At 40.6% G+C, this 27,998-nt stretch overlaps 2 protein-coding genes and 1 long non-coding RNA gene across 3 annotated transcripts; all 3 read right to left on the reverse strand.

Annotated features, from left to right (window-relative positions):
• Window positions 1–6,009: 6,009 nt before the first annotated feature.
• On the reverse strand, window positions 6,010–13,948 carry LOC114787175 (butyrophilin subfamily 2 member A2-like). The gene is given in 10 exon segments (XM_028975032.1): window positions 6,010–6,242; window positions 10,731–10,928; window positions 11,015–11,041; window positions 11,120–11,197; window positions 11,344–11,370; window positions 11,447–11,479; window positions 11,650–11,889; window positions 12,493–12,648; window positions 12,743–13,090; window positions 13,724–13,948. Coding segments are annotated over 10 exon segments (1,398 nt in total). The 5' UTR covers window positions 13,782–13,948.
• A 4,182-nt stretch (window positions 13,949–18,130) lies between these two features.
• LOC114785159 (uncharacterized) lies at window positions 18,131–21,822 on the reverse strand. Its single transcript, XR_003749019.1, has 3 exons — window positions 21,756–21,822; window positions 21,195–21,239; window positions 18,131–18,168 (listed from the first exon to the last, which is right to left on the reverse strand). It is a non-coding gene; the product is annotated as an uncharacterized LOC114785159 (long non-coding RNA).
• A 175-nt stretch (window positions 21,823–21,997) lies between these two features.
• Window positions 21,998–27,996, reverse strand: LOC114786719 (butyrophilin subfamily 1 member A1-like). Its single transcript, XM_028974081.1, has 8 exons — window positions 27,927–27,996; window positions 27,570–27,636; window positions 25,145–25,489; window positions 24,897–25,055; window positions 24,586–24,726; window positions 24,228–24,308; window positions 22,557–22,604; window positions 21,998–22,243 (listed from the first exon to the last, which is right to left on the reverse strand). The coding sequence occupies exons 2-8, from the start codon at window positions 27,625–27,627 to the stop codon at window positions 22,176–22,178; spliced, it is 900 nt and encodes a 299-aa protein (XP_028829914.1). The 5' UTR covers window positions 27,628–27,636; window positions 27,927–27,996; the 3' UTR covers window positions 21,998–22,175.
• Window positions 27,997–27,998: the final 2 nt, after the last annotated feature.

Here is a 27,998-nt window from a genome sequence, read left to right on the forward strand (position 1 = left end):
TGCGTGTGTGTGTGTGTGTGTGTGTGTGTGTTTGTGGAGGAGGGGGGGGGGTGAGAGCTACACGGAAAATCTCCCGCCCTCCCGCACTAATTCGCACCAATCCCAACATCCCCGCCCCTTCCCCGTAAATCCCTCTCTCCATCACTCTCAATCCCCCGGAAACACCGAGGAGTGTGGCGGTGTTTCCCGGGTAAAGTGATGTTGGGGGGGGGGGTTGCCTGGTCGCCTCTTTAATCAGGGGTGTGAAGTGAAAAAGTGAAAGTCAAGTGATTGTCATCGTGAGACACTGCAGCACAGCACACGGTGACACAACGAAACGTGTCCTCTGCTTTTAACCACCACCCTTGGTGAGCAGTGGGCAGCCATGACAGGCGCCCGGGGAGCAGCGTGTGGGGACGGTGGCTTTGCTCAGTGGGACCTTGGCAGACCGGGTTTCGAACTGGCAATCTTCTGATTACGGGGCCGCTTCCTTACCCGCTAGGCCCCCACTGCCCCTGTGGTGCGAAAAAGTCATTCATTTGCCAGGAGCAACTGCTGAGTTGAAGTTGCCAAAGTTCATTCATAGGTTCCCTTTTCAGATCTCGTCTCGCAATTTACATAGTGTGCGGTGAAATGAGAGAATGTTTCTGAAGGACAAAATAAAAGACAAAGACAGTGAAGGACAGTGTGGATGGTGCATGGAACTGACAGTAGTTCAAGTTCAAGTTCAAGTTCATGTTGAAGTTTATTGTGATTTCAGCTACATGCATGTTAGACAGCACATAGTGAAACAAAACAATGTTTCTCCGGAACCTGGTGCTGCATTTAAACTATGTTACATGCTGACAGCGAATAACACAGGCAGTGCAAGGGTACGTTTAAACCAAACAAACACTCGTAGACAACGAAGAACAGACAGCATTAAAAACCAGCCAAATCAAAGAGGTAGAGTGTGTGTGTGTGTGTGTCTCGGTTCAGAGTGGAAAGTCCCTGAGTGTTCAGGTGTCTGATGGCCTGTGGGACGAAGCTGTCGCACAGTCTGGCAGTGAGGTCCCGAATGCTTCAATCAGTAGTTTGTCCTTGACTTGACTTCACTGCAGCTCAGAGGGCAGCTGTTGTAAACCAGAGAGAGAGAGAGAGAGAGAGAGAGTGTGTGTGAAAGTGACACGAATAATTCCATCATCAGCCGCCCAAGCCAGGTTATTCAACTGGTCATCACTTGTAAAACACAGACATTTATGCACGAGGTCCCGCCACCCCACCGCGCCAGGCTTTTCCGTTGACGTCAGTGGTGGGCGAATGAGTCAGGGCACACACGGAGCGTTCGTAGAGGAGACCTGTGCTCCGCGATGCCGGATTTGCGCCAGATCGGCCGTCTGGTCGGCTCTCTGTCGGATCAGCGCCTGAATCACATCCGAAACTGCGTCACCCTCCCCGGTGACCAAACTTTTTGCCCAATCCCTAACATGTCTTGCGTGTTTCGAAGCCTCACACATCTTTAGTGTGGGTTAGTGCTGAAACAGGCCGTATGCCGACTCTTCCTTTGTCAAACATTACAAATATGGGCCAGTTTTTTTTTTCATTTTGTATAAAATTGACGTGTCTCTAGGCTTGTTTGCACCATGAAGTGTTGATGTGGGATTAGTGACTTTATGTTTCAGAACTCAGATCACAGTACGATTCCTGCTGAATCAGCAATTACTGCTGAAATTAACATGTAACACAGGTTAAACCTTTAATCTGCTCGGTGATAATCAGAAATGTTACCTTCATATGTTGCCAAATATTATTTACATAATTACAATATATATTATTATACATAATATATTATTCATTTCTCTGGTAAGTAATTAGATGAATGTTACGTTGCTGTTGCAATTTTTGGAATTTAAGTGAAATTCCAAAGTAGAATCACTAACAACAATGTAACTCACAGTGACTACACCCATTCTCATGCAGCAAGCATGGGTGGTGCACGTGTGCCAAGATCTCTGCAATCGGTAGGAACAGAATAATTAGCCGAACGGTGTAAAATGTTGGCATTAAGGTCACATTATCACTTGTGTAAGTCAGCTCAGATGGTGTCATCTGCATTATTGTGCGAAACAGATCTACTGATGAGCAGCCATGACAGAATAGACAATTCAGCTTTGAATGAAAGTTTTTTATTTTATTTTATTACTTTACAATCCAGTCATTATTTGTACGACCTTTCATTGTCACGCGTCTGCCACATAGGTCACAAGTTTACTTGTTCACTCTTTTCTATACATCTTGCCTGTCACTGAAATCCATCGGCCCATGGGTCCAGGCACCATCCTCAAGTTGTCAGTGTACAGTAAACCAGAGGTTTGAAACTTTAAAAATGTTTGTTCCTATTCCATTTATCGTTCATAATAATACATGGTGAGAATCTGTTGTGGCAGCTGCACAGGCCATGGCCATCGCTTACTTAGCAAAGCACACAAAGGCCACCTCAACTTTCATCAATAGGGCCTTAACAACCCGGCATGGCGCATCATGGTGACAAACGGCCGTGTTTGCTGTCGGAAACTGATTATGCTCCTGCCACACGCACACATCAATAACTTCACATTCCACACCGTCAACATGAGGATGCAACAATCATCACTAAACAAACTACTGACACGGCGGTTCCTTCGGTGTGCAGGTCAACTGCAGCCTGCTGGCGACACAAGGTCTTCCTTTTCTGGTCTTGTTAACGGTGGCCTGGTCTCCAATGGCAGCAGCAGGCCTCATTAGTTGTTATTAGCTGACTTTGGAGGGAACATTAGTTCCTGAGTGCCGCGTTCCATTACTCGAGGCTTTTCCCTGTTTCAACTGGTGATAAATAAAAGTATTACGGCACCAGTGCAGTGCAGTGAAATGTGACTTTTCTTTAGTGAAAGTTATTTCTATCACAGGGTAGTTATCGATTTGTCATATTTTATTTGATCTGTGCTACATGAGTGTTAACCTGGCACAATTACTTTGAGCCGTGACACAGTGTTAGGCAGTGCAGGGGTGGTGACCGATATATATGCTGCTGCAACATTCTGGTGTTTGCTAATTAAATACACACACTCACACAAACACACACACACAAACACACACCGAGAAAGAACTACAGAGTAGGATGTGTTAAAGGGTCCGGCATCACACAACTGCACATGCACCTTTAATTGAGGATTATTTATGGATTTGAAACTTATTGTGTCAATGAAAAAATTATTGTCAAAGAAAAACTTACACCATGCATTGCATTTTAAATAGTATATTTTTTGTGGTATGAGGAATAACACACTTAATAAAATAATTCTCAATTTGAAGACCTTTTTGGAACCAAGTTACTTGGTTCATTGTCATGAATTTTGGATTTTGGGCCGCCTCAACTGGTGGTACTTGGATTGTGTTTGAAACAGAAAGGGTGTGTGTGTAAACTGCTTGGCAGACCTTGATAAAGGCATACCCTTCACCATCCTATCCTGTTGAGTCTGGACTCAGACCAAAGCCCTCCACCACCCCACCCTTCTGTACTTTGTTCTTCCATTATTGCACTCAATTTAATTTAGTTTTCTTCATTAAAATAGTTGAGGTTATGATGGCAAGCAAATATGGACAAATTTATTTTGTCTGAAGTATATAAAACAGCCAATACAGCCATGGAGCAACGGAACATGGAATAGTGATAATGATGATTGTCTCACCATGCATTCACAAAACTGGCCTGAAAATCCTGATGCACAAATGGTTTCTACACACACATGAAAACCCAGGTCTCCCTGGTCACTATGTCAGGGTGCTTATAAAAATCGATATTTGACCATATCTGGGTCATATATGCATATATGTAAAACATGTATATGTATATAATATATTATGTTACTATAAAGTTAATAGAATATATAAACTAGAAATAAAACACTGACCTAATTCTGCCTAAAACATTTTTATATTTTTGCAGTTTCAAATAAGACTCAAACATTATTATTTATGTCAGCCATGCTCGAACATTGCCATAGGCTCCAAATCTTTTAAGTGACTCACCAGACATTAATTTTCACAGACAAGAGTCACACAGTGATGCAGCCCTTGTGAGCAACTCATGTAACAAAGACACAGGTTTTTGCATATAGTTGCAGGGGCCTTATGAAATATGTTGGTTTTGAATATTGAATCTACCGCGATGTGACCATAATCCATGCCTAAGTGTACCATTACCCATAGCCTTGAGCAATGTTCATTTCATGTTTGTAGAGGATTGTCATACGTGCTGCTGTCTGAGATGGGTATGAGATGGTTGGTTCCATACATGAATCAATATGTTACATAAAAGTGCTGCAACTGTGAAGAAAAGTTTATCGACACTAAGTGCAGTAGAAACCTGAATGCATTAGAATTGGGAAGATTTTGTCCTCCCCCTCTCAAACCAGGACTATCAACAGGTTGCCAGTGGTTCAGTGAATGGCCTAACATGCAGAGACAGGAGAGTATCAAGGGGTTCGGTTTGGACAAGGCAGAAATATTCAAGTATATTTTGATCTGTGGCAATACCTTTGGGTGACCAGTGTCTAGTAAAAGGAGATGTTCAGGGCTTCCACCGTCCTCGTCCTTTTCCTCCTGGTCCTTCTCTGGAGACCTGGATGAGTGTCATTATACCACAATGACGCAAATTCTAATTTTAACATATCTGGAGTTTTTTTTACTTTTATTATTAAGATAAACACCAAAGCATGATTTTGCTGTTATAATATGTTTATTTACAGCCAGAAGTCATTCTGTTGGGTAAATGGGACTTTGTTTTATCACGATTGTGTCACTGCAGCACACCCCAGCACAACAGGACTGGTGTGATCTTCATATTCCATGTTTATATGAATGTTATGAATGTTAATTAAAACCCGTCACTGTCCAGTTGTGCTGAACAAGAACATGAGGAGAATGGAATTCATTAGTTTTAAGTTGATTAGGACATCAAATGTTTCTTAACGCCAGTGTCTCTCTTTATATTAAAAAACAAAAAGAGATGAATATATTCCACATATTACACTGGGATGTAGACAACCCTGTACAGAATGACAGAAACCATAATTCACCAAAAAACAACACAAAGTTAGAAATGAATTTATAGTCAACACATTCTAGTTAATATCATATCATATATACAATGGTTTTAAATTGCAACAGTTTGGTGAGAATTGTAGTCATATTTTATAGTCACATTATGTAGCAAGGTCATTCATCTAAAACATGATAAATTAATCTATTAATACTCTTTGTTTAAGTTTTGTGCAATATGCAGTTCCATTGTAAATATTGTTACATATTTTCATTTCTTTATGAAGGATTTACTTATATTTGAATGACTTTTCTTATTTTTAAAGTAAAGTGTAAAGTGTGATTTTTATGTTCACAGTGTAGTCTGTGTAATTTACCTTTACGTACAGTACAGGCCAAAAGTTTGGACACATCTTCTTATTCATTGTGTTTTCTTCATTTTTATGACCATTTACATTGGTAAAACAAAACTATGAATGAGCACGTGTGAAGTTAAACCATGTGTCAGTAGTTCAGTAGTTCCAGCATTTCTGGAATAAAAAGAAGAACAATCTGTAAATTTTACCTGGTGTCTCTGTGTTTACTCCTGTTTCTCCCATTTGAGCTCCCATTTGAGTAATTTCTTCAACACATTTTTCAAAAATAGTAATAGTAATATAATAGGAATATGTCAACTTGCAAGTTTGGGGACACACTTGCAGACATGCTTGGAGCGGGGGGTCAAGTCGATGCACGGGGAGTGGACACTGGAAGAGTTGGGGAGGATGACCGGAGGATGACGAGGGCAGGTCGACGACAGCGGTACGCCTTCTGACTGCTGCCACCGGTCCCTCGATCGTGGTCGTGGAGAACCAGGTGGGTTTGAGGCCGGTGACCACATCGAAAGGAGAATGCACCATGGCCGAGTAACAGTGTTGGTTCCAAGTGAGCTCCACCAGGGACAAACTGGGGCACCTCGGTCAGATCGGAGGTCTACATGGGCCCGAACTGCCGCACCACTTCCTGGAGGACGATGTCGGCGGTCTGGGCAGCAGTGGGGAGTCCAGGAAGGGCAATGAACCCGGCCATCTTTGAAAAGCGGTCAACGTGGACCATAATGGTGGTCATACCCCTGGATTGTGGCAGTCCGATGATGAAATTCATGGAGACGTGGGAGGGGGGCGAGGTAGAGGAAGGAGAAGACCTTGTGGTCTCTGGGTGTCGGCCTTGTGTGAGGCGCAGGTGGTCAACAGGCAGTGACGTATGCCTTTATTTATTCCCTAATATGTTCCCTAATGTGTGAAGACAAGTGTGAAAGAGACGACGAAAAAGCTGATTTTACCTGGTGTCTTACTGATCTCTACTTTCTCTCCCATTAGTGCTTTGTCTTTTCTATGTTTATCAAGTCATTAATTTTCTAAAACGTTTTTGTGTCATGGGCAGGTTCAGGCAAGTGGGTGCAATGGGACTTTTTTACAAGGACACTTCTACAGAAACACAAAGAGGGTTGCAAATAATTAAAACTACTGATTGATGTCTGAAATATACATTTGGTCTAAATAAATAGAAAAATAGAATAAAGGAAGATTTAAGTTGGTATGACATGTCAATAACAAGAAATCGCATAAAGATATCTAGATAAATATGGAAGGCACCGTTAGTACAGAGATAAGTGAAGATATGGCGCCACATGGTGGCCCAAAGGCACCAGGATGTTACAAATACACTGACTCTGATTTTTTCCAATAATTAATCATCCTAAAATAAAAGAATGTGTTAAACAGAAACAAATATACAGCAAAAGAAGATTAAAGGTATGGATTTTGTACTCATTAATGAAACGTAGGATCAAATATTATAATTATAATGTCACTGAAAAACATAATAATAATACACATTCTAACAGAATATGAATTTGTGAAACCACAAATAATTCAAATTCATAATTAAAGGGTGGTGGGTTAAATGCAGAGGACACATTTCGTTGTGTGCACCATGTGTTGTGACAATCACTTCACTTTTTCTTTTTACTTTTTCTTTTTTTCACTACAGAAACAGAACTATTTTTAACAGGACAAACATCACAATACCTCCCAGCAGCAAGAAAACCACAAATGTGGTACAATAACTTCAACTCCATGCTCCTGTGCACCAAGTACAAGAACACACATACACACGCGCACACACACATATATAATATTATTGAGCACTGTGTAATTAACATACAATAATATAGAATTGCTCATTGTGGACATGGTTGTTTTGGCTTTCAGTGATCTCTTTGAAATTTTCCTTTTCTGTGGTGGAATGATTGTACAGCATACATCTGTGAGTGAAACTGATTATTTGTCATATGTCATACACAGCACTTATTGTATGTTTGTAGACCTTCTGCGGCCTACATATAGTCTGACCTTTCATACAATTATAAGGTGAACTCCATGTGATCTTGCAATGAGCTCACCCAACACACCTGCGGATGACCATGAAATATTTCTGACACACTAACACACATTGTTAATAAATCTGCCAAATGTTTTGGTCAATATGGGGTGTTGTGTGTACATTGATGAGGAAAAAATGAGCAAATGGCTGCAATATAGCAAAAATTATATATTTATGTTACACACAGTGTGTGCTTGTGTGTGTAAAGCTCCATTATACAAGAGAGTGGACAGCTTCAGATACCTCAGTGTTTACATCCCGCAGGACCTGTCATGGTCCTCTCACATCAACACCGTGGTGAAAAAGGCCCGGCAGTGTCTCTACCACCTTAGACGCCTGAGAGACTTTAGACTGCCCTCCAAGTTGCTGAGGAACTTCTACTCCTGCACCATAGAGAGCATCCTGACGGGAAACATCTCAACCTGGTTCGGGCCAAGCACCATGCAGGACAAGCGAGCCCTACAGAGGGTGGTTCGATCAGCTGAACGCATCATCTGTACCAAACTCCCTGACCTTCAATCCATCTACAGCAAGCGGTGCTGGACCAGGGCCAGGAAGATAGTGAAGGACCTCAGCCACCCCAACAATGGACTGTTCTCTCTGTTCTTCTCTCAGAGAAGTGCTTCTGCTCCATGAAGTCCAACACAGAGAGAATGAGGAGGAGCTTCTTCATTTTAAATGAAAATTTAAAAGGGAAAACGGGATTCCAACCAGCACCTCGCACAGACTGCAAGTCCAGCGGCTGCTGAAAGAGGGTCCTGCCCTCAGGGAATACTGTTCCCATACAGAGATGTACCTAGTCAGCAACAGTGTTTAGGAAATTGTACATGACATCCAAATGAATGCAGGACCCAAGGTTCCCCAGCAGAATATTGGTTAAAGCAACAAACTACCTCGGCCGGCTCACCTTCTTCCCATAGTGCACCCTGATTGAAAAGTGAAGTGAAAAAGTGAAGTGTTTGTCATTGTGAAACACTGCAGCACAGCACACGTGATACAACGAAATGTGTCCTCTGCTTTTAACCATCACCCTTGGTGAGCAGTTGGCAGTCATGACTGCTGCCCGGGGAGCAGTGTGGGGACTTTGCTCAGTGGCATCTGAGTGGCACCTTGGCAGATTGAGATTTGAGCTGGCAACCTTCTGATGATGTCTCCACTTCCTTAACCTCTAGGCCACCACAGCCCCTTGTCTTCTCCAGTTAAATGATACTCATGGACCCCGTCATCCACTACACTGTGGTCCAGTTCTGATGCTAAAATGCCCACTATAGACATTTGTGACAGCGAACACTAATCATCAACCTCCTGTTCCATGCCTACACAGAATCATACACAACAAACTGGGCTGTTCTGACACCATTTAAACCAAGCATGATGTCATGGCATGATGTCAGCATGCAAATGTTTCATGGTGATATCAGCATGCACATGTCGAATGGTGATAGGCAAGGAATGTTATAGTGCTCTGAAAGTGAAAATTTGAAATGACACTAAAATGTAAGTCTGACTCACGTGTAGTGTAAGTTCGGAAAATGAACAGTACCTGGACCTTGAAGGCTGTCAGTTGAAGAACATCTGAGGATAAAAGGCCCAGGTCCACTGGTCTAACTTGGTCCTTCTAAAAAAAAAATTGTGATTTTCCCTCCTTTGTGTTACAGGAACTTGAACCAGGCTTGAGAGCGACCATGAACTGAGCACTGTGGGACACCATAATATAAGCAGTGTATGATCTTTACCTGCTAGGAGTAATATAAAAAGTGGTCATTTTAAGACCACATTAATACAGAGCAAAAAATTGCGTCGGGTCCTCAAGTCCCATTTATTTAATTAAAATTAAAATAGTGTTTGTACGTTGAAGTTACTGAAGTGAAGTGATTAGTTGTCACTTTTGACACAGCACAGCACAGCACACAGCGCAGCCATGACCGGGAGCAGTGTGTGGGGGACGGTATTTTCCTCAGTGCAACCTAGGCAGTTCGGGATTTGGTTCGGGATTCGAACCGCCAACCTTAAGATTACGGCTCTGTTTCCTTCCCTGCTAGGTCACCACTGCACCACCACTGGGGTGAAATAATCAGGTCACGTAGAATTATAAATAAAATATTTGTAACACATTACTGTATTATGAAATAAATATTTATAATGTATTCACATATTTCTACAGAGAGAAGCCAAAAAACATAATAAACTTAAATGTTAAACTTAAATAAAAAAAAAACGTTACAATTCTGGCAACAACAAAAAAATGACACTAAAACAAAAAAACCTGAGTAGACGGTTACTTCTAGGGGCAGTGGTGGCCTAGCGGTTAAGGAAGAGGCCCTGTAATCAGAAGGTTGCTGGTTCGATTCCTGATCTGACAAGGTGCCACTGAGGTGCCACTGAGCAAAGCACTGTCCCCACACACCCGGGCGCCTGTCATGGCTGCCCACTGCTCACTCAGGGTGATGGGTTAAATGCAGAGGACAAATTTCACTGTATGCATCGTGTGCTGTGCTGCTGTGTATCACATGTGACAATCACTTCACTTAAAAAACTTAGATTGCTGTATCTTTATATATTTGCATCTGTAACATTACTTCGATGAAACCCGGTCAACATGCAGAAGTGTCTTTTTTGTTTGTAACAGTAACAACTTGCAAAACTTTTATACAGTTGTGAAAAAATGCTGAAAACTAAGAATGCTTTTAAAAAAACTATTTTCAAAATGCAGTGACTGAATAATTGGCTGATAATCATTCTTAAAGCATTTTCTTGAAGGTGCTGCTCCTCATGTCCTGCAGGTTGCTGCGGGTTTTTACATCTCACTTCCTTCCCTGATGCAGAAACAGCCAGAGAAGCGTTTTCTTAAAGCATTGTCAGTTTATTGCATTTCCAGACCAGCCTAAAACTATTCCATACCTTTAAAAGTGTGTTTGGTGGATGTTACATTTGTTAACATATCATCATAACTTTATCAGTCTCCGTACCAGGGCTGATCAGAGGAATCAGTGTCCTGTTAGGCGGAATAGGTAAAGTACAGATAAGTGCTTTTTTGTCAGCATTATAAAAATAAAGAATCTCTTGGTTAAAGTCTAAAAACACTCCTAGAGTCTCAAAAGGCTCTTCCACTGATACTCTAGTTACAGGTGTTGTATTCACATAGAGGCAATGCATGTCATGGCAGAGGAGCCAGAACCCATTCCCATGGGTCAGTGGAACACTATGTTCATGAACCGCTCTGTCGCTGCACACCCCTGCGTAGCAGCTCTGTCTCATTACTGACATACCCCCAGGGTCACTATTGCACATGAATCCCACAACCTCCCAGTAGTGCTGATCACATCCCAGCCTGTGTTTACACAGAACATGAAGGTGCTGCTCCTCATGCCCTGCAGGTTGCTGCGGGTTTTTACATCTCACTTCCTTCCCTGATGCAGACACAGCCAGAGACGCAGGAGCAGTGCCACCATCCAGGATGAGAGCCACTGATGAGATATTAGATTTTTATGTTATTTTCAACAGACATGTTGCAGACAAATCCAAACGGCAAAAAAGGCAAAGATTCATTTACCTTTTTTTGTTTTGACAAACTGCCATTCTGTTAGCAACACAGAATAATACGTTACTTGATGCAATGTGTAAAAGTAAACGTCGCAAGAATACATTTTTCACTCACCTGGAGTTTGAATGATTCCTTCGGTGGTTGTTTGTTTTTCTGATGTCTCTGTTCTAAAAAAAGCCTGACTCTTAGTTCCTTTAAAAGATAGACACAAAATGAGTTTGATGTTCAACCAAGTTTCCATTTTCAAAAAAAAACAAAATAAATATATATATACACACACACACACACACACACACACACAACTGAAATATATGCGACTTGTGATGAAATGGTATTACCATTAAGGGGGTCTAGTTCACACTTTTCTGAAAAAAGATAAAAAATTATATATAAAATTACTGATGTAAAAGCAGATTAAGGAACAAGGAAACAGCCATGTACCTGCATCAGTATTCTGTGCCCTGCTCTGTTGATCTAGAAAAAAAACAGAATACATTTATATATGTGGCTATATTTGACATGGGAAAATCATTACTTTTCTAGATATTAATCAATTTCTAGAAATACAAAGTTGAATACCTCTTGACTTTAAACTTTTATCAAACAATTTACAGGTATCAGTACAAACTTTATTAGCCTCGTACCTTTTTTGCACCATGTGAGAATAATGAGAATAATTACTACTAAGATCAGCAACAGAAGCGCAAGGACTGTAAAGAAGCCAATTTTCCAAGTGTCTGCATATTGATCAGTAAACACATTTTTTAGCACCACTCTGCTCTCCCTTCTCTCCAGATCTGATAGAGACACTGAGCAGGAGATCCAGGGTGTTTCTGAGAAAGACAAGAGCAGCCAAGAGTTCACAGTCACCAAACCCTCCACATCTAAATAAGAGAGAGAGAGAGAGAGAGAGAGAGAGAGAGAGAGAGAGAGAGAGAGAGAGAGATGATGATATGGCAATACATCCACACAAACAATACAAGTAAAAATATAAGACAAATATCAATTTTAGGGCCAGTTCATGGGAAATCTATTACCTATTACTACTACAGTAATCACACACACACACACACACACACACCAAAACATCATGGGCTCCCTATGTTTTACGCCACTGATATAGAAAACTGGTTCACAGTTCACCGCTTTTTTGTAGCAGGAGAAAGCGAAGTATGTTTGGTGAATCTGTTTTTTCAGAGTCGTCTCCTTTTACCTTCATGGCTGCTTTGTTCACTATTGGCAAGAGTCTATCATCAAGAGTCGCTTCATGAGATTCTCATTAACACGAGTGAATGATAAAAAGTGTTTAGTTTCTAACTAAGGGCACGAAGGGCAAGGACCTAATGGTATGGCGAGAAAATGAACAAATGTCCAATGAAAGCGCAGTTTAATTCTAAATAATCTAAACCTTCTGTAGTTCACCTGAAAACAAAACTTTTGCACAAAACTGTCCATGTAAAAATATGTTCGTAAATGTTAACATTTACCTGTACTGAATTGACTGCTGTTATTCATTAATCTTCCTTCTTTGTCCTTCCAAGTAAGCTCCGGTTGTGGGAACCACCCAAATGATGAACAGGTAACATTCACCTGACCCAGCTGCTCCGCTTCAGACAATGAGAGGAGTGGAGGACTGCCCAGAACTAGAAAAGCATTAATAAAGGACATTAGGTGGCTAGAACATGATCTTCCTTCAGGACCTAAGACATTGATTTAACACCCAGAACATCAAACCACCTCTTATGGACAGAGACATCTGGCCTTCTTCATACCAAGCCTTGCTCTCGACAAAACACATGTACTGTCCTCCGTCGGCAAGTGTAATGTTTTCCAGCATTAGGGACACGTCCCCCTTCTCCAGTTCACCTGCCAGAGACACCCTGTCCCTATACTAAGGGTCAGCAGCAGCATGCTGGACCTTCTGATTCATGTAGACAAGAATGGGGCTTTGATACGAATCAGGCTGGTCCCAGCGGACATGTAATGTTGAAGCATTAAAGGACGGAGAGAGTCCACAAGGCAGAGTAACAATGGAACCGACTGTTGCTGAAACGGGTCGACCAGGAACATGTACTGTGAATGTCTCTGGAAAATAGAAACAAGTAATCATTTTATAGTGATCATATCATACAGTACAGGCCAAAAGTTTGGACGCACCTTCTCAGTCAATGTGTTTTCTTTATTTTCATGACCATTTACATTGGTAGATTCTCACTGAAGGCATAAAAACTATGAATGAACACATGTGGAGTTATGTACTTAACAAAAAGTGGAGACCTGACCTCCACAGTCACCGGACCTGAACCCAGTCGAGATGGTTTGGGGTGAGCTGGACCGCAGAGTGAAGGAAAAGGGGCCAACAAGTGCTAAACACCTCTGAGAACTCCTTCAAGACTGTTGGAAAAGCATTTCAGGTGACGACCTCTTGAAGCTCATCGAGAGAATGCCAAGAGTGTGCAAAGCAGAAATCAGAGCAAAGGGTGAAACTAGAATATAAAACATATTTTCAGTTATTTCACCTTTTTTGTTAAGTACATAACTCCACATGTGTTCATTCATAGTTTTGATGCCTTCAGTGAGAATCTACCAATGTAAATGGTCATGAAAAAACGAAAACACATTGAATGAGAAGGTGTGTCCAAACTTTTGGCCTGAACTGTACTTTAGGAGTTTAAAAAGAATTCCTGGCCGTGTGTATTAGAAAGTCTGTTCCCTCACCAGGTACAGCAGTACTGCAGTGTAACATCATAATCACGCCCAGCAAAAGCAGCAGCATGGCTGTAAACCATAATCAGTGATGGCGTTTAGAACACAGTAGTAACGTTTTCAGCGCGATCATTTAAAACGAGGGGATTTCCAGGCGCCATGAATACGACCTAAAGTTGTGAATCCCACAATAAGTTAATTCTCCTAAAAAATGTAATACGAATCCATTTGAACTCCATTATGGATCCAACACATTCGTGTTAATTAAATCCAGGAAATCTGAATGAGATTGGATGAAGTGTAGAACTTACCTGTTGGACAGTTTCGGTTCTGTGTGGGGTCGAGGCTTGTTTTTTATTATTCCTTTTTACCTTTAAGCAAACGTTACCGTGCATGTCGTCATTCGTCACGCGTTGCGCATGCGCAGTGGACAGGGACACCTGTCGCCGGCCTACTGGTCCCATGCCCGGGACTTTGGGGACAATTCGACAGCCGCTCCCCTGATTGTCTGCACATCGCGAACTGTGACCTGATTTCGTCAAACTGACTGGTACCCAAAAGAAGGGAATTCCTGACAGTTCTTCCCTTAGTAAAGGGAAGTACAGTAAACTGGTATTTATTTCTTTATTTTACCGTCACCCCATTATAAAGACAACTTTGCAACAGTCCCTAAGTCAGGCGCTGTGGTAAATTTCTCTAATCATGAATGATCTTAATTATACTGCCGATATGTTTCAAGTTTCTTACCCAATCACAGAGAAATTTGGGTTAATGTAACAATCCTGCCATAAAAATATATTTTTACATTTTGAAATAAGCAAAATGTGTCCTATAGCTACTGGTCTCTATTGGTACAATTAATGTAACAATGAGTGTGAAGGAGATGACAAAACTGCTGATTTTACCTGGCATCTCACTGAGCTTCACTTCCATTAGTGATTTGTGTTCAGTAGATTCATTCATTCCTCCTGGAATGTTTATTGCAGCAAAGAACAATTCATTTTTTTATGACACACAGGCAATGGTTTACTGTAAAGTTGCAGTATAATTATATCATAAAATGTAATCCAGGTATGATTGGGATTAGGTAACACAATGTGACGCCTGGCTAGAACCTAAATAGCTATATAGATTTATGCAAATCCTGAGGATCTTTTGAACAAGCCCCACATGCAATGTCTATCATAGCAGCATAACCACACTTTTTACTTTTCACAGAACATTGCAACAGTACTTTTTTTGAAAACACCAAACCATTTATAAACTCACTTACTTTTCCAGGTCATTGAATGGGTCACTGACAACAACAGGGCGCAGACACCACTCACTCAACAACTGAAAACCTATGGCTCCTGTGGTACAGTCAACAGTTCACCTAATGGGGATGCTTTTGGACCCTGGAAGCAAACTGGCAGAATTGCAAACAGTCGAACTGCCCACCACGTGATGCCCTGCAGCTGCACTTGATATTGCAATTCGGGCAGGCCAAAGTGGCTTAGTGCACTTGGGTTCTTTGCCTTTGCCTCTGTACCTCGGCATTACACACTACGCCCCAACATTAGTAAATTTAAAGGACTAAATAACATGTTTCTGGTTGTTGCAATGAACATATTTTTAAATATGTGGTATGCTAAAATATGATTGAACAATTTCCTTAAATTTAATAGAATTTTAGTAGCAAAATAGAAGATAAGTTTGAGAATTTGCTGCAGCTGCTGTGAAGGGTGTTACATCTGAGTCAGAGTGTAAGGAACTTGTTCATTCATTCACATATATAAGACAGCTGAACAATATTGACGGTGTTACTTGATTTAAAAATGTACAAACTAAACATATGTATGTAGACATAACTAAATATACAGTACAATCACATACCTTTTGGTGCACTTTGAAAGACTGATGCAACCTTAAATATGAAGAGACAATTTTAACATTGATTACACTCAAATCTTATTGTGAAGTGAAAGTGTTTTTTTTTGTCATTGTGAAACACTGCACAGCAATCACTTCACTTTCACATTGAATGAGAAGGTGTGTCCAAACTTTTGGCCTGAACTGTACTTTAGGAGTTTAAAAAGAATTCCTGGCCGTGTGTATTAGAAAGTCTGTTCCCTCACCAGGTACAGCAGTACTGCAGTGTAACATCATAATCACGCCCAGCAAAAGCAGCAGCATGGCTGTAAACCATAATCAGTGATGGCGTTTAGAACACAGTAGTAACGTTTTCAGCGCGATCATTTAAAACGAGGGGATTTCCAGGCGCCATGAATACGACCTAAAGTTGTGAATCCCACAATAAGTTAATTCTCCTAAAAAATGTAATACGAATCCATTTGAACTCCATTATGGATCCAACACATTCGTGTTAATTAAATCCAGGAAATCTGAATGAGATTGGATGAAGTGTAGAACTTACCTGTTGGACAGTTTCGGTTCTGTGTGGGGTCGAGGCTTGTTTTTTATTATCCCTTTTTACCTTTAAGCAAACGTTACCGTGCATGTCGTCATTCGTCACGCGTTGCGCATGCGCAGTGGACAGGGACACCTGTCGCCGGCCTACTGGTCCCATGCCCGGGACTTTGGGGACAATTCGACAGCCGCTCCCCTGATTGTCTGCACATCGCGAACTGTGACCTGATTTCGTCAAACTGACTGGTACCCAAAAGAAGGGAATTCCTGACAGTTCTTCCCTTAGTAAAGGGAAGTACAGTAAACTGGTATTTATTTCTTTATTTTACCGTCACCCCATTATAAAGACAACTTTGCAACAGTCCCTAAGTCAGGCGCTGTGGTAAATTTCTCTAATCATGAATGATCTTAATTATACTGCCGATATGTTTCAAGTTTCTTACCCAATCACAGAGAAATTTGGGTTAATGTAACAATCCTGCCATAAAAATATATTTTTACATTTTGAAATAAGCAAAATGTGTCCTATAGCTACTGGTCTCTATTGGTACAATTAATGTAACAATGAGTGTGAAGGAGATGACAAAACTGCTGATTTTACCTGGCATCTCACTGAGCTTCACTTCCATTAGTGATTTGTGTTCAGTAGATTCATTCATTCCTCCTGGAATGTTTATTGCAGCAAAGAACAATTCATTTTTTTATGACACACAGGCAATGGTTTACTGTAAAGTTGCAGTATAATTATATCATAAAATGTAATCCAGGTATGATTGGGATTAGGTAACACAATGTGACGCCTGGCTAGAACCTAAATAGCTATATAGATTTATGCAAATCCTGAGGATCTTTTGAACAAGCCCCACATGCAATGTCTATCATAGCAGCATAACCACACTTTTTACTTTTCACAGAACATTGCAACAGTACTTTTTTTGAAAACACCAAACCATTTATAAACTCACTTACTTTTCCAGGTCATTGAATGGGTCACTGACAACAACAGGGCGCAGACACCACTCACTCAACAACTGAAAACCTATGGCTCCTGTGGTACAGTCAACAGTTCACCTAATGGGGATGCTTTTGGACCCTGGAAGCAAACTGGCAGAATTGCAAACAGTCGAACTGCCCACCACGTGATGCCCTGCAGCTGCACTTGATATTGCAATTCGGGCAGGCCAAAGTGGCTTAGTGCACTTGGGTTCTTTGCCTTTGCCTCTGTACCTCGGCATTACACACTACGCCCCAACATTAGTAAATTTAAAGGACTAAATAACATGTTTCTGGTTGTTGCAATGAACATATTTTTAAATATGTGGTATGCTAAAATATGATTGAACAATTTCCTTAAATTTAATAGAATTTTAGTAGCAAAATAGAAGATAAGTTTGAGAATTTGCTGCAGCTGCTGTGAAGGGTGTTACATCTGAGTCAGAGTGTAAGGAACTTGTTCATTCATTCACATATATAAGACAGCTGAACAATATTGACGGTGTTACTTGATTTAAAAATGTACAAACTAAACATATGTATGTAGACATAACTAAATATACAGTACAATCACATACCTTTTGGTGCACTTTGAAAGACTGATGCAACCTTAAATATGAAGAGACAATTTTAACATTGATTACACTCAAATCTTATTGTGAAGTGAAAGTGTTTTTTTTTGTCATTGTGAAACACTGCACAGCAATCACTTCACTTTCACTCCCCCCCCCCCCCCCATATATTTCTGCCAGCTAAATTAAAACTTTACTCCAGGTTTGGATTACTTTTTACTACATGAATATAGCAATCACAGATAATAAAAAAGCACCGTTTTTCCATTTATTTATTTATAAAGCTGAGAAGTGGAAGAGAAAAATAAAATATGCCATTGAAAAGTATTTACTGTTATGGTCACCAACATATTCCATCACTTACTTAAAATAAAAAATAGCCTTGCACAAGAAAAATGACCCTCTTTTGATTAGGACCGCACCCTCCTCAAACCCTCCGTGCGGCGAGGTTAAACCGGGGGACACACACTCAGTCCATGTGCACTGTAAGAGTATAAAGATCATGATGTAATACTGAATTAAATCGTGTTGTAGTGTTGTCAGCCAATAGGGCTGGCCTAATTTACATAAGGGCCGCCTCTGGGTTTAGTGAGCTATGGGTTACCCACTGTTATGGTGAGTTGGGGGATTAGTGGGCTGTTGCCTGGGAATTAGGGGTAACTGGAGCAGGCAGAGGGCATGTGATGATCTTGGGTGAAGGCCTCCCCTGTTGCCCTGCTGTTATCCTCTTGTACTGGTACCTGGTTCATAGAGGTACTAGTTTATGAAAGGCTTCTCAGAGCTACTCCGCTGTGTCAAGCGTCTCTTCTCTAGAGCTGTAATACTCGGATTCGGCTCCCTCTGAGTCACTCACTAAACTGATCCGGGTGTGTGAGTCACTTGAGTCACTTGAGTCAGTATTGGCTCTAACCCGCTCTCTGAGCGGTTCAGATTCGGCTGCAGGAGCTACCCGCTACCCGCTCTCTGATCCGGGTGCGTGAGTCACTTGAGTCAGCATTAGGCTGTAAAGGAAGGTAACCGGTGGATTCACTCGTGACTCTGGTCTGTGCTACAGGAGCGCTAACCCGTCTGTGAGCGATTCAGATTCGCCTGCAGGGCTGTTTTCGGCTCTGACTGACACAAGGAGTCCACTAGGAGGATTCAACTTTGCGGGACGTTTGTAGGTTTGTAGGATAGACCTAATTTTGAAGTGTGGTCGTGCAAAGAAACTGGAAGTTATGTAACTCTTATGGTAGTAATTGATGTTTTAATGATTATAAGATGTATTTATGTGATGGAGTTTACAATTTAGACATGGTGTAGATAGGACACGAAGGATTCGGTTCAATGGAGACCTCAGATTTTTGACTCATGAGTCATTTAAAGGATCCGGATGATTAACCCGGGTGAGTCATGAATCGCACAGATCTACTCTACGCAGCATGTTTGGTAATGTGGAATTACCAAAATTAGAGAGGAGATAGAGAGAGGATAGTCTAACATATGAAACAGGAAAACACAGCCGTGTAATCCATTTATTTAAAAAAGTAGCTGTATTCTGATTATCACTCATTTAAATGGTAACTGTAACGAAATACAGTTACTCATATTTTGTATTCTAAATACGTAACGGCGTTACATGTATTCCGTTACTCCCCAACACTGCCCAATATGCTGCTTATTATCTCACACACCTCCATTAGGGGTTGTGTCCATAACTGGTGGTACCACCCTGCTCTCCCTCTTCTCCTGATCAGACAGAGACACTGAGCAGGAGATCCACTCTGGGGCAGGTGGAGAGAAGAGCAGCCAAGAGCTCACAGTCACCAAACCTTCCTTATCTGAAAGTGAGAGACAGACAATTATAGACTGTTTTAAAAGCCACCAAACCCCAAATACTTTACTTTACTTTATTTAGTAGACGCTTTTATCCAAAGCAACTTACAAGAGGAAGACACCAGAAATTCTCGTTTGATTTCTATAGAATATTGAGTTTACAAACTAAGAGCCCTGATAAGCAAAGAGCATGCTTGGAGATTGTTAAGTGCTAGACAAAGAAAAATTATAATGTATTTATACATTTATGTATTGTTTGTGCAATGTGTACGCATGTGCGTGTGTAAGTGTTAGATTTTTCTGTAATATTTTTTTAACAAGAGGGTTTTCACCTGCTTCTTAAAAGTGGTGATAGTCTCGGCTAGTCGTGTGGAGGAGGGCAGGTTGTTCCACCAACCAGGGACAACAACAGAGAACAGAGATGAATCGAATCGGAGACCCCGTGAAGAAGGAATTTTTAGTCTCCTTTCGTTTGCTGATCTGAGAGAGCGTGCAGGAGTGTAGCTAGGTAGTAGTGTGTTGATGTAGGAGGGCGCAGTTCCATTTACAGCCCTGTAGGCAGCATCAAGGATTTGAACTCAATGCGAGCAGCTACCGGGAGCCAGTGGAGGGAGGTAAGAAGAGGTGTAACATGGGTGTATTTTGGCTGATTGAAGATGAGACGGGCTGCCATATTTTGGATCATCTGGAGTGGTTTTATGGTGACTGCAGAGGCTCCAGCCAGGAGAGAGTTACAATAGTCGAGTTTGGAGATGACCATTGCCTGGACAAGGAGCTGCGTAGCCTGTTGCGAGAGAAAAGGCCGAATCTTGCGAATGTTGTAGAGAGTGAACCTGCAGGATCTGGAGATCGCAGCAACGTGATGGTTCAAACTCAGTTTGTCATCTATCCAAACTCCAAGGCTTTTTGCAGATACCGTGGGTGTTAACAGTAGCGAGACAATTTGAATTGAAAGGTTTTGCTGAGGGGAATTGTTGCCCGGAAAGATCAGAATCTCGGATTTGGACAGGTTGCCGATATGTCTGAGAGACAGGCCGAAATTTTTGTTGCTATAGTAGCATCTGCTGGTGGGAATGACAGATAGAGCTGGGTGTCATCAGTGTCATCAGTGATAGGAGAAGCTATGTGATTGGATGATGTGACCAAGTGAGCGAGTGTATATTGAGAATAGATTAATAAATTACCTAATAATAATAAATTAACCTAATTCATTCTTACTTCTTAATTTCAGAAACACGTCGGCCCGTTCATACCAAGTGTTTCTCTTTACAAAGCACACATACTCTCCTCGATCTGCCACTGTGATGTTCCTCAGCTTCAGAGATTGTTGAATTAGGATTTTAAATTGCATTTACTCGGCAGGAATAAGACCACCTGGTCACTGGGGCATCTGTTTTTGCCTTTCAAATTCACAGGAATATGGCAGGTAGTGGGGAGGTGGGAAGGATGGGAAAACCCTGTTTCAAGGCATCACTGGAACAACTTATTATGGATGCTGGAGGTTTATTTTATTTAAAATCACATTATATGCACTGCATGCATGTAGCCTTTCCAGACACAATGTATTTTCCTAAAGTTTGGTTTAATTAAATCCAAACCAAATCACTGAAAGCAGAAGACCAAAAACTTTTTTTTTTTAATATTAGAAATGTTTAAATATTAGGAAATAGTGTACTGTGTTTGAGCAGTCTTACCTGTTGCTGCGTAATTTAGACAAAACTGCAACGTCTGCAGCAAGACTGTAAGTGACATTATAATAATTAATATTTTTCTTGTTTGCTGAGCAGCATTTATCACAGGCCTATATTGATCGGTGCTGCTGTAGATGGGGCTTCTCCTCACCCCATCAACGCTGGCACGTTCTGAGAAGCCCTGAGAAAAAGAAACTATGCCCCTGTATTGATACATCCTAATCTTCAACCACCTTTCGGGTAAACCAGGACCAGTCTGGACACTTTAATGACTCAAAAAAGCATCAAAATGGCAGCTAAACCATAACATAATTTTAACTAGAAACTAGACTCCGGGTTTAATGGACGATATGCCACCATAATTAACCCAGTGGTTAAATTATTTATTTAAATAAAGTTTGTTCAGGTATTTAAGATTTAAAGCAGCAATAAATTGAAGCATGACTCTTTCCCAACACTCAAAATTCAAAAGAATCCTGAGTGATACTGACTAAGCCTCTGCCATCAGAATCAGGTGAAATGTTTCGCCTATTACATAAAAAAAAATCTAAATGAAATATATACCTATATGCAGTAAACCAGCGGTTGTATTCATGCTAGAAACGCTCGGTTCTCCCCTGTCCACTCTTCTTTCTTTCTCTGAGATCCAGGTTCTACTGGCTGAGTTAAAATGGCAACTCTAACTAATCTTATTTCAGATATGAACAAGTTTGACCAGTCTCAATGAAAGGATTGATAACAAAAGAAAGACAAAACCTTCATGAAGAGCCAGTTGGTGGAGATTCAGTAGACCATAACACGTTCTCAATCATACACACATACACTTTAATAATAAACCTTTTTCCTCTAACAGCAATAGTTTGTTAACAAAATCAAGTAAAAGTTGCTTTCTGCATCAGCTGTGAAGCTTTAATATAAGTCCATGATAAAAAGTTGGTTGCTGCAGTGTGTTTTTATTTCAGCATGGTGAGTTGCATTTTCACATCATTTCACATCTTTTCCTGATACAGAAAAAACATCAGGAGTAGCAGGCTGGCCCAAGATGTGGTACTCTGTAGAGATAAGACAAATGGTCATTAACTACTAAAATTCATTCCAGCATTAATTTTAATTTTGCCTAGCAATGCAAAATTATTTACCAAATCTGTGATTCTCTACTGATGTGCAGTGCAGTGTATATATAATAAAAATAATGATTAATCTGAATTTATATAGCGCCTTACACAAACCTCCACGATTTACAGTGAGTTGCAGTGATACCAGCACATTAATTATTAAAATTAGAAGTTGCACTTTATTTGCACACACATTTACTGTCTAGCTCAGAAGGTTCAGTTACTGCTGACCCCCAAATGGAGTAAATACCTTTTTTACTTGTTGAAGAACACTTCCATGCAAAAACCTTGCAGACATCTGACAACAAACAGAAGTTTTTATTATTTGCAGTCAAGCTACCTTCTTATGACTTTAGCAAAGATACTTTGTATTGTCTTCAGAAGCTTCAAGCTTGTGCCCATGCCCATCCAGGCCTCTCTTTGCATTAATCTTCCTATCCTTCATTTGACTATAGGCTGTTTTTTATGCTGGGGGTGAATCAACAAAGGAGGACTAGAAGGAGAGTCTCTTAACACTCTGTACAGGTCATTGCCCACAACTACATCCAGGACTGTTGCTGCTGCCAGTTTTGCCCTGTATAGTTGATTTTGGTGGCCTGTTTTTTTTATTTATGTTAATTTTATTTTTAGTCTAGTCTTTGCGTCAAACTGTCATTTTAGTTATTATTAGTCTTAGTCACGTCCAGACAAATTTTAGTCTAGTCAAGTTTCAGTAGACTAAACATTTTAGTCTTATTTTATTCAGAATTACCCATTAATATTTTAGTCTAGTTTTAGTCAATGAAAACTAATTATACTACATATATTATGCTAGCAGAACAGATAAAAGCAACATTTTCTCAGTAGTTAAACACACTTCATAATTAAAAAAGGTTATCTTCTTATTATAACAAATTAATATAACAAGCCCTAGGCAAGATTTTAGGTGGAGCCCCTTGCATTGCAGTAAATTCCTCTGCTAATGTAGATCTACTTACAAGAAGCTAAATAGTTTGTCTTAGAAATTCTTTTATTTAAATAAACCAATTGCAAATTAAAATACTTAAGAGATAAATACAAAAAGAATATGAACTTGAGCTTGTTGACACATCAAAAAATGACCATCCCCACGAGAAGCAGGTAAAGGCTAATGAAGTCAGGCAGGTTTGAAGACAGGTAACTGCTGCCTCAGTAATAAACATTTTTCATTAATAATTTGATTCATTGTTATTATCTGTCCAGACTTGCTGAAGAAAAGATTTGATACCTGGCACAGACAATTACATACAATTATTTTTACCCTATTTGGAGAAAGATATGATTATAATGTGAGAATATGTCAGTGATCGAATGATAATTAAATATGACCTTGTTCAGATCAGGTGTTATCAGTGAACAGGCTGTAAAAGTTTAGGCTTGGATGGTAATGAACAGGTTCTATGACCCAATGGAGAAGAGCTTGATTTATGGGAGATAACATCTCGTCAATGAAAATGAAGAGACATTTAGACGCCATATTTGGTCTTATGTATTTTGTTACAGTTATCACCACGACTAGCATTTTCGTCTCGTCTTCCATCACGTCAGAAAGGTTTGTTGACAAAGATATTTTGTGATAAGTTTTGTTAATGAGAATAACTATTGCCCTGTCCATGTCTCATGCAATGCTCCAGAAATATTATATACTGTTCCACCCAAACAACTCTGCCATGCCAGTATGGACTCAATAAGAATTCAATAAGATTCTACTGTGCTATTGTGCCACAGTAGCTCTTCTATGGGATCCTGCCTTTTTGGATATGCTCTTATACACTCATCAGAACCTTTCCTGCCTCAAACCTCAAGATCCGATTTGAATCCCAACTGACATATTCATACACTTGCAAAATGCCTTTGTAGTGAGATATATATGTACCACAGGGATAGGGAATGGCAATAATACCTTTGTTGTGTAAAACAAGGAGCAAAATGATCACCAGCAGCCAGAGAACCAGAATGATCACACACAGAGAAATCCATATTCCTAAAAAAAGAGAATAAGAGAGGAAAAAGAAATAAGAAAACACACACAGAATACATTTGCAATACATTTGTAACAACCAGGCCTTAGTCTAATGCTAAGATTTGTCTTAAACAAGGAATATAATCTCTTGTCTCCTCAAAAATGTTGGTGGGATTGCTATGTTACACCAAGGAAGTAGCATACTCTACTACCGCTGCACGGCATACAGAACAGATATACAAGGCATACATGCCTTTACTTTTTTATAAACCACTGTTTGAGGAAATACTGCCTGTACCCGAGTATCTGGTGAGAACAGGGGGCACCACCCTGCTCTCCCTCCACTCCTGGTCCGAGAGAGATACAGAGCAGGAGATCCACTCTGACTCCGAGGGAGAGAAGAGCAGCCAAGAGCCCACAGTCACCAGATCATCCTCATCTGTTTAAACATCCACAAACAAATCCAATCGTTTAACAAGGAAGGAGAAAACTGAAAAAAAATCGACTACTGAATGTTGTGATGTATGTTTTTTTATATTTATAATTAAATCAAGAAGTGAGGGCCAAATTAAAACACCTAAAAATGGAAATACATGAAAATTTGCATACCTCTGTTGTATATCGGGCTGCGGTGATTATCTATTACTTGTCCTTTCTTGTCTCTCCAAGTGACTTCAGGTTGTGGAAACCAACCATGTGATATACAGGATACATCAACTTGACCATCTTCTCCTTCAACGAATGAGATGATGGGAGAAGATCCCACAACTAAAAATAGTCAAGAACAGGCAGGGGTTGTTAGACATGAAACAGTGTTTCACTGTAAAGAATACATCACTTTCAGCTCACATAAGCACCTCTTGCTGACAGAAACAATTTGGCTGTGTCATTCCACGTGTTCCACTGCACAAGGCATACATAAGGTCCTCTGTCGGCTAGTGTAATGTTTTCCAGCTTCAGCGACATATTCCCCTTCTCCAGGTCACCAAGGGACACCCTGCCCCTATACCGAGGGTCTCCAGCATCCTCCTTAACTGACTGGTTCTCGTAGACAAGAACTGGGGTGTCGAAGTTACCGGGGCGATACCAGCGCAGCCGTAATGCTACAGCACTGACGGGGGGAAAGAGTGCACACGGCAGAGAGATGCTGGATCCTAAAGGTGCTATATTTGGATCATCAGGAGCCCATACTGAAGCAATTTCTGTAAAAAAATAAGAAATAATTAATAAGCAATACAGGGAGTGCAGAATTATTAGGCAAGTTGTATTTTTGAGGAATAATTTTATTATTTTTATTAACTATGTTCTCAATGAACCCAAAAAGTTTAGTTTGTTTTTATTTTTAGCTATTTTAGGGGGATATCTGTGTGTGCAGGTGACTATTACTGTGCATAATTATTAGGCAACTTAACAAAAAACAAATATATACCCATTTCAATTATTTTTACCAGTGAAACCAATATAACACCTCCACATTCACAAATATACATTTCTGACATTCAAAAACAAAACAAAAACAAATCAGCGACCAATATAGCCACCTTTCTTTGCAAGGACACTCAAAAACCGGCCATCCATGGATTCTGTCAGTGTTTTGATCTGTTCACCATCAACATTGCGTGCAGCAGCAACCACAGCCTCCCAGACACTGTTCAGAGAGGTGTACTGTTTTCTCTACCTGGTAAATCTCACATTTGATGATGGACCACAGGTTCTCAATGGAGTTCAGATCAGGTGAACAAGGAGGCCATGTCATTAGTTTTTCTTCTTTTATACCCTTTCTTGCCAGCCACGCTGTGGAGTACTTGGACGCGTGTGATGGAGCATTGTCCTGCATGAAAACCATGTTTTTCTTGAAGGATGCAGACTTCTTCCTGTACCACTGCTTGAAGAAGGTGTCTTCCAGAAACTGGCAGTAGGACTGGGAGTTGAGCTTGACTCCATCCTCAACCCGAAAAGGCCCCACAAGCTCATCTTTGATGATACCAGCCCAAACCAGTACCCCACCTCCACCTTGTTGGCGTCTGAGTCGGACTGGAGCTCTCTGCCCTCTCTGGCCCATCAAGACTCACTCTCATTTCATCAGTCCATAAAACCCTAGAAAAATCAGTCTTGAGATATTTCTTGGCCCAGTCTTGACGTTTCAGCTTGTTTGTCTTGTTCAGTGGTGGTCATCTTTCAGCCTTTCTTACCTTGGCCATGTCTCTGAGTATTGTACACCTTGTGCTTTTTGGCACTCCAGTGATGTTGCAGCTCTGAAATATGGCCAAACTGGTGGCAAGTGGCATCTTGGCAGCTGCACGCTTGTCTTTTCTCAGTTCATGGGCAGTTATTTTGCGCCTTGGTTTTTCCACACGCTTCTTGCGACCCTGTTGACTATTTTGAATGAAACGCTTGATTGTTCGATGATCACGCTTCAGAAGCTTTGCAATTTTAAGAGTGCTGCATCCCTCTGCAAGATATCTCACTATTTTTTACTTTTCTGAGCCTGTCAAGTCCTTCTTTTGACCCATTTTGCCAAAGGAAAGGAAGTTGCCTAATAATTATGCACACCTGATATAGGGTGTTGGTGTCATTAGACCACACCCCTTCTCATTACATAGATGCACATCACCTAATATGCTTAATTGGTAGTAGGCTTTCGAGCCTATACAGCTTGGAGTAAGACAACATGATGTTGACAAAATACTCATTTGCCTAATAATTCTGCACTCCCTGTAATAATGAATAGACAATTATATGTGATTTGTACCTCAGATATTTTTGCATACACAATTGAAATGTTGCTCTGAATAAGAGCTGTGGGATTTATAAAAATGCAAAGAAAATTGAACATTTTGACTGATCTACAAAGTTGGAATTATTTTTAAAAGAGTTGTGTGAGACTGTAATGGGGTGTTGGGCATAAATAATATAGCAATATAATGATAAACACACCTAAATACCTCAATTAATTATTGGATAATACTCTTCCTGAGTAACTTGCCCAGCAACGATGTTTCTCCTCCTGTGATATGTGAAATTACGAATTAGCTCAAAGCTGCATCCTTGAAATTTAAACCGTATCCACATAACAGCATTTTAATGTATGGTCTCATGTTTTCTAAAGTGAACCGATGCATCTTTTTACAAAGTTTTCAACAAAATAAAAGCCTCTTAAAATAACTCAGTCGACGCTTGATCTGCTCGCCTATAACACCTCCGACAGCCTACAGCTGTAAATGTGTGTTGTTATTCATCCGGTCATCAACCCATTTCTTCATGGAACAGTTTCATCCTCACCTGAAGCAGCACGGCCGAGGCAATAAGGCACAATAAAATACACCAAAGTCAGCATCATTGTGGATATCTGGAAAAGAAGTGTGGAAGAAGGCGCCGATCAGTAAAGTGTGGCAGGATGGATCTCATCAGAAACATTCAACGAATTCCAACTATAGTCCAGGGTTCAACATTCCTCTGGATTTTGAGGTTCTTATATATAGGAACAAATCAAGTCCATTCGGTTCCTTGCGTTTCTGTTTACCACCCTAGTCCTCACGCATGTCCTCCCTGGACAAAAAATGCTTCTTCTTCACCTCCCTGAAAACTAAAATTGCCTGAGAAACCCAAACCCGAAGCCGAACAACAGCACCTCAGTACCTGTCAGCTTCAGCTAACTCGCTGGAACTTTACACTATCGGACATTTTCTGATGCGCATGCGCGATGACGCA

Source organism: Denticeps clupeoides, chromosome 3, assembly GCF_900700375.1.
Source record: "Denticeps clupeoides chromosome 3, fDenClu1.1, whole genome shotgun sequence".
In the NCBI taxonomy this organism is placed as follows: Eukaryota; Metazoa; Chordata; class Actinopteri; order Clupeiformes; family Denticipitidae; genus Denticeps; species Denticeps clupeoides.

Bases quoted from the DNA above. Each gene is read 5' to 3' on its own strand.
- LOC114786719 (XM_028974081.1), bottom strand. From the start codon at position 27,627: ATGATGCTGACTTTGGTGTATTTTATTGTGCCTTATTGCCTCGGCCGT. The intron at 22,605-24,227 runs GTATTATTGCCA...GTTTGTTGTCAG, and splicing joins CCTTGTTTTACACAACAAAG to ATGTCTGCAAGGTTTTTGCA. The intron at 22,244-22,556 runs GTATTTACTCCA...TTATCTCTACAG, and splicing joins TTCTTCAACAAGTAAAAAAG to AGTACCACATCTTGGGCCAG.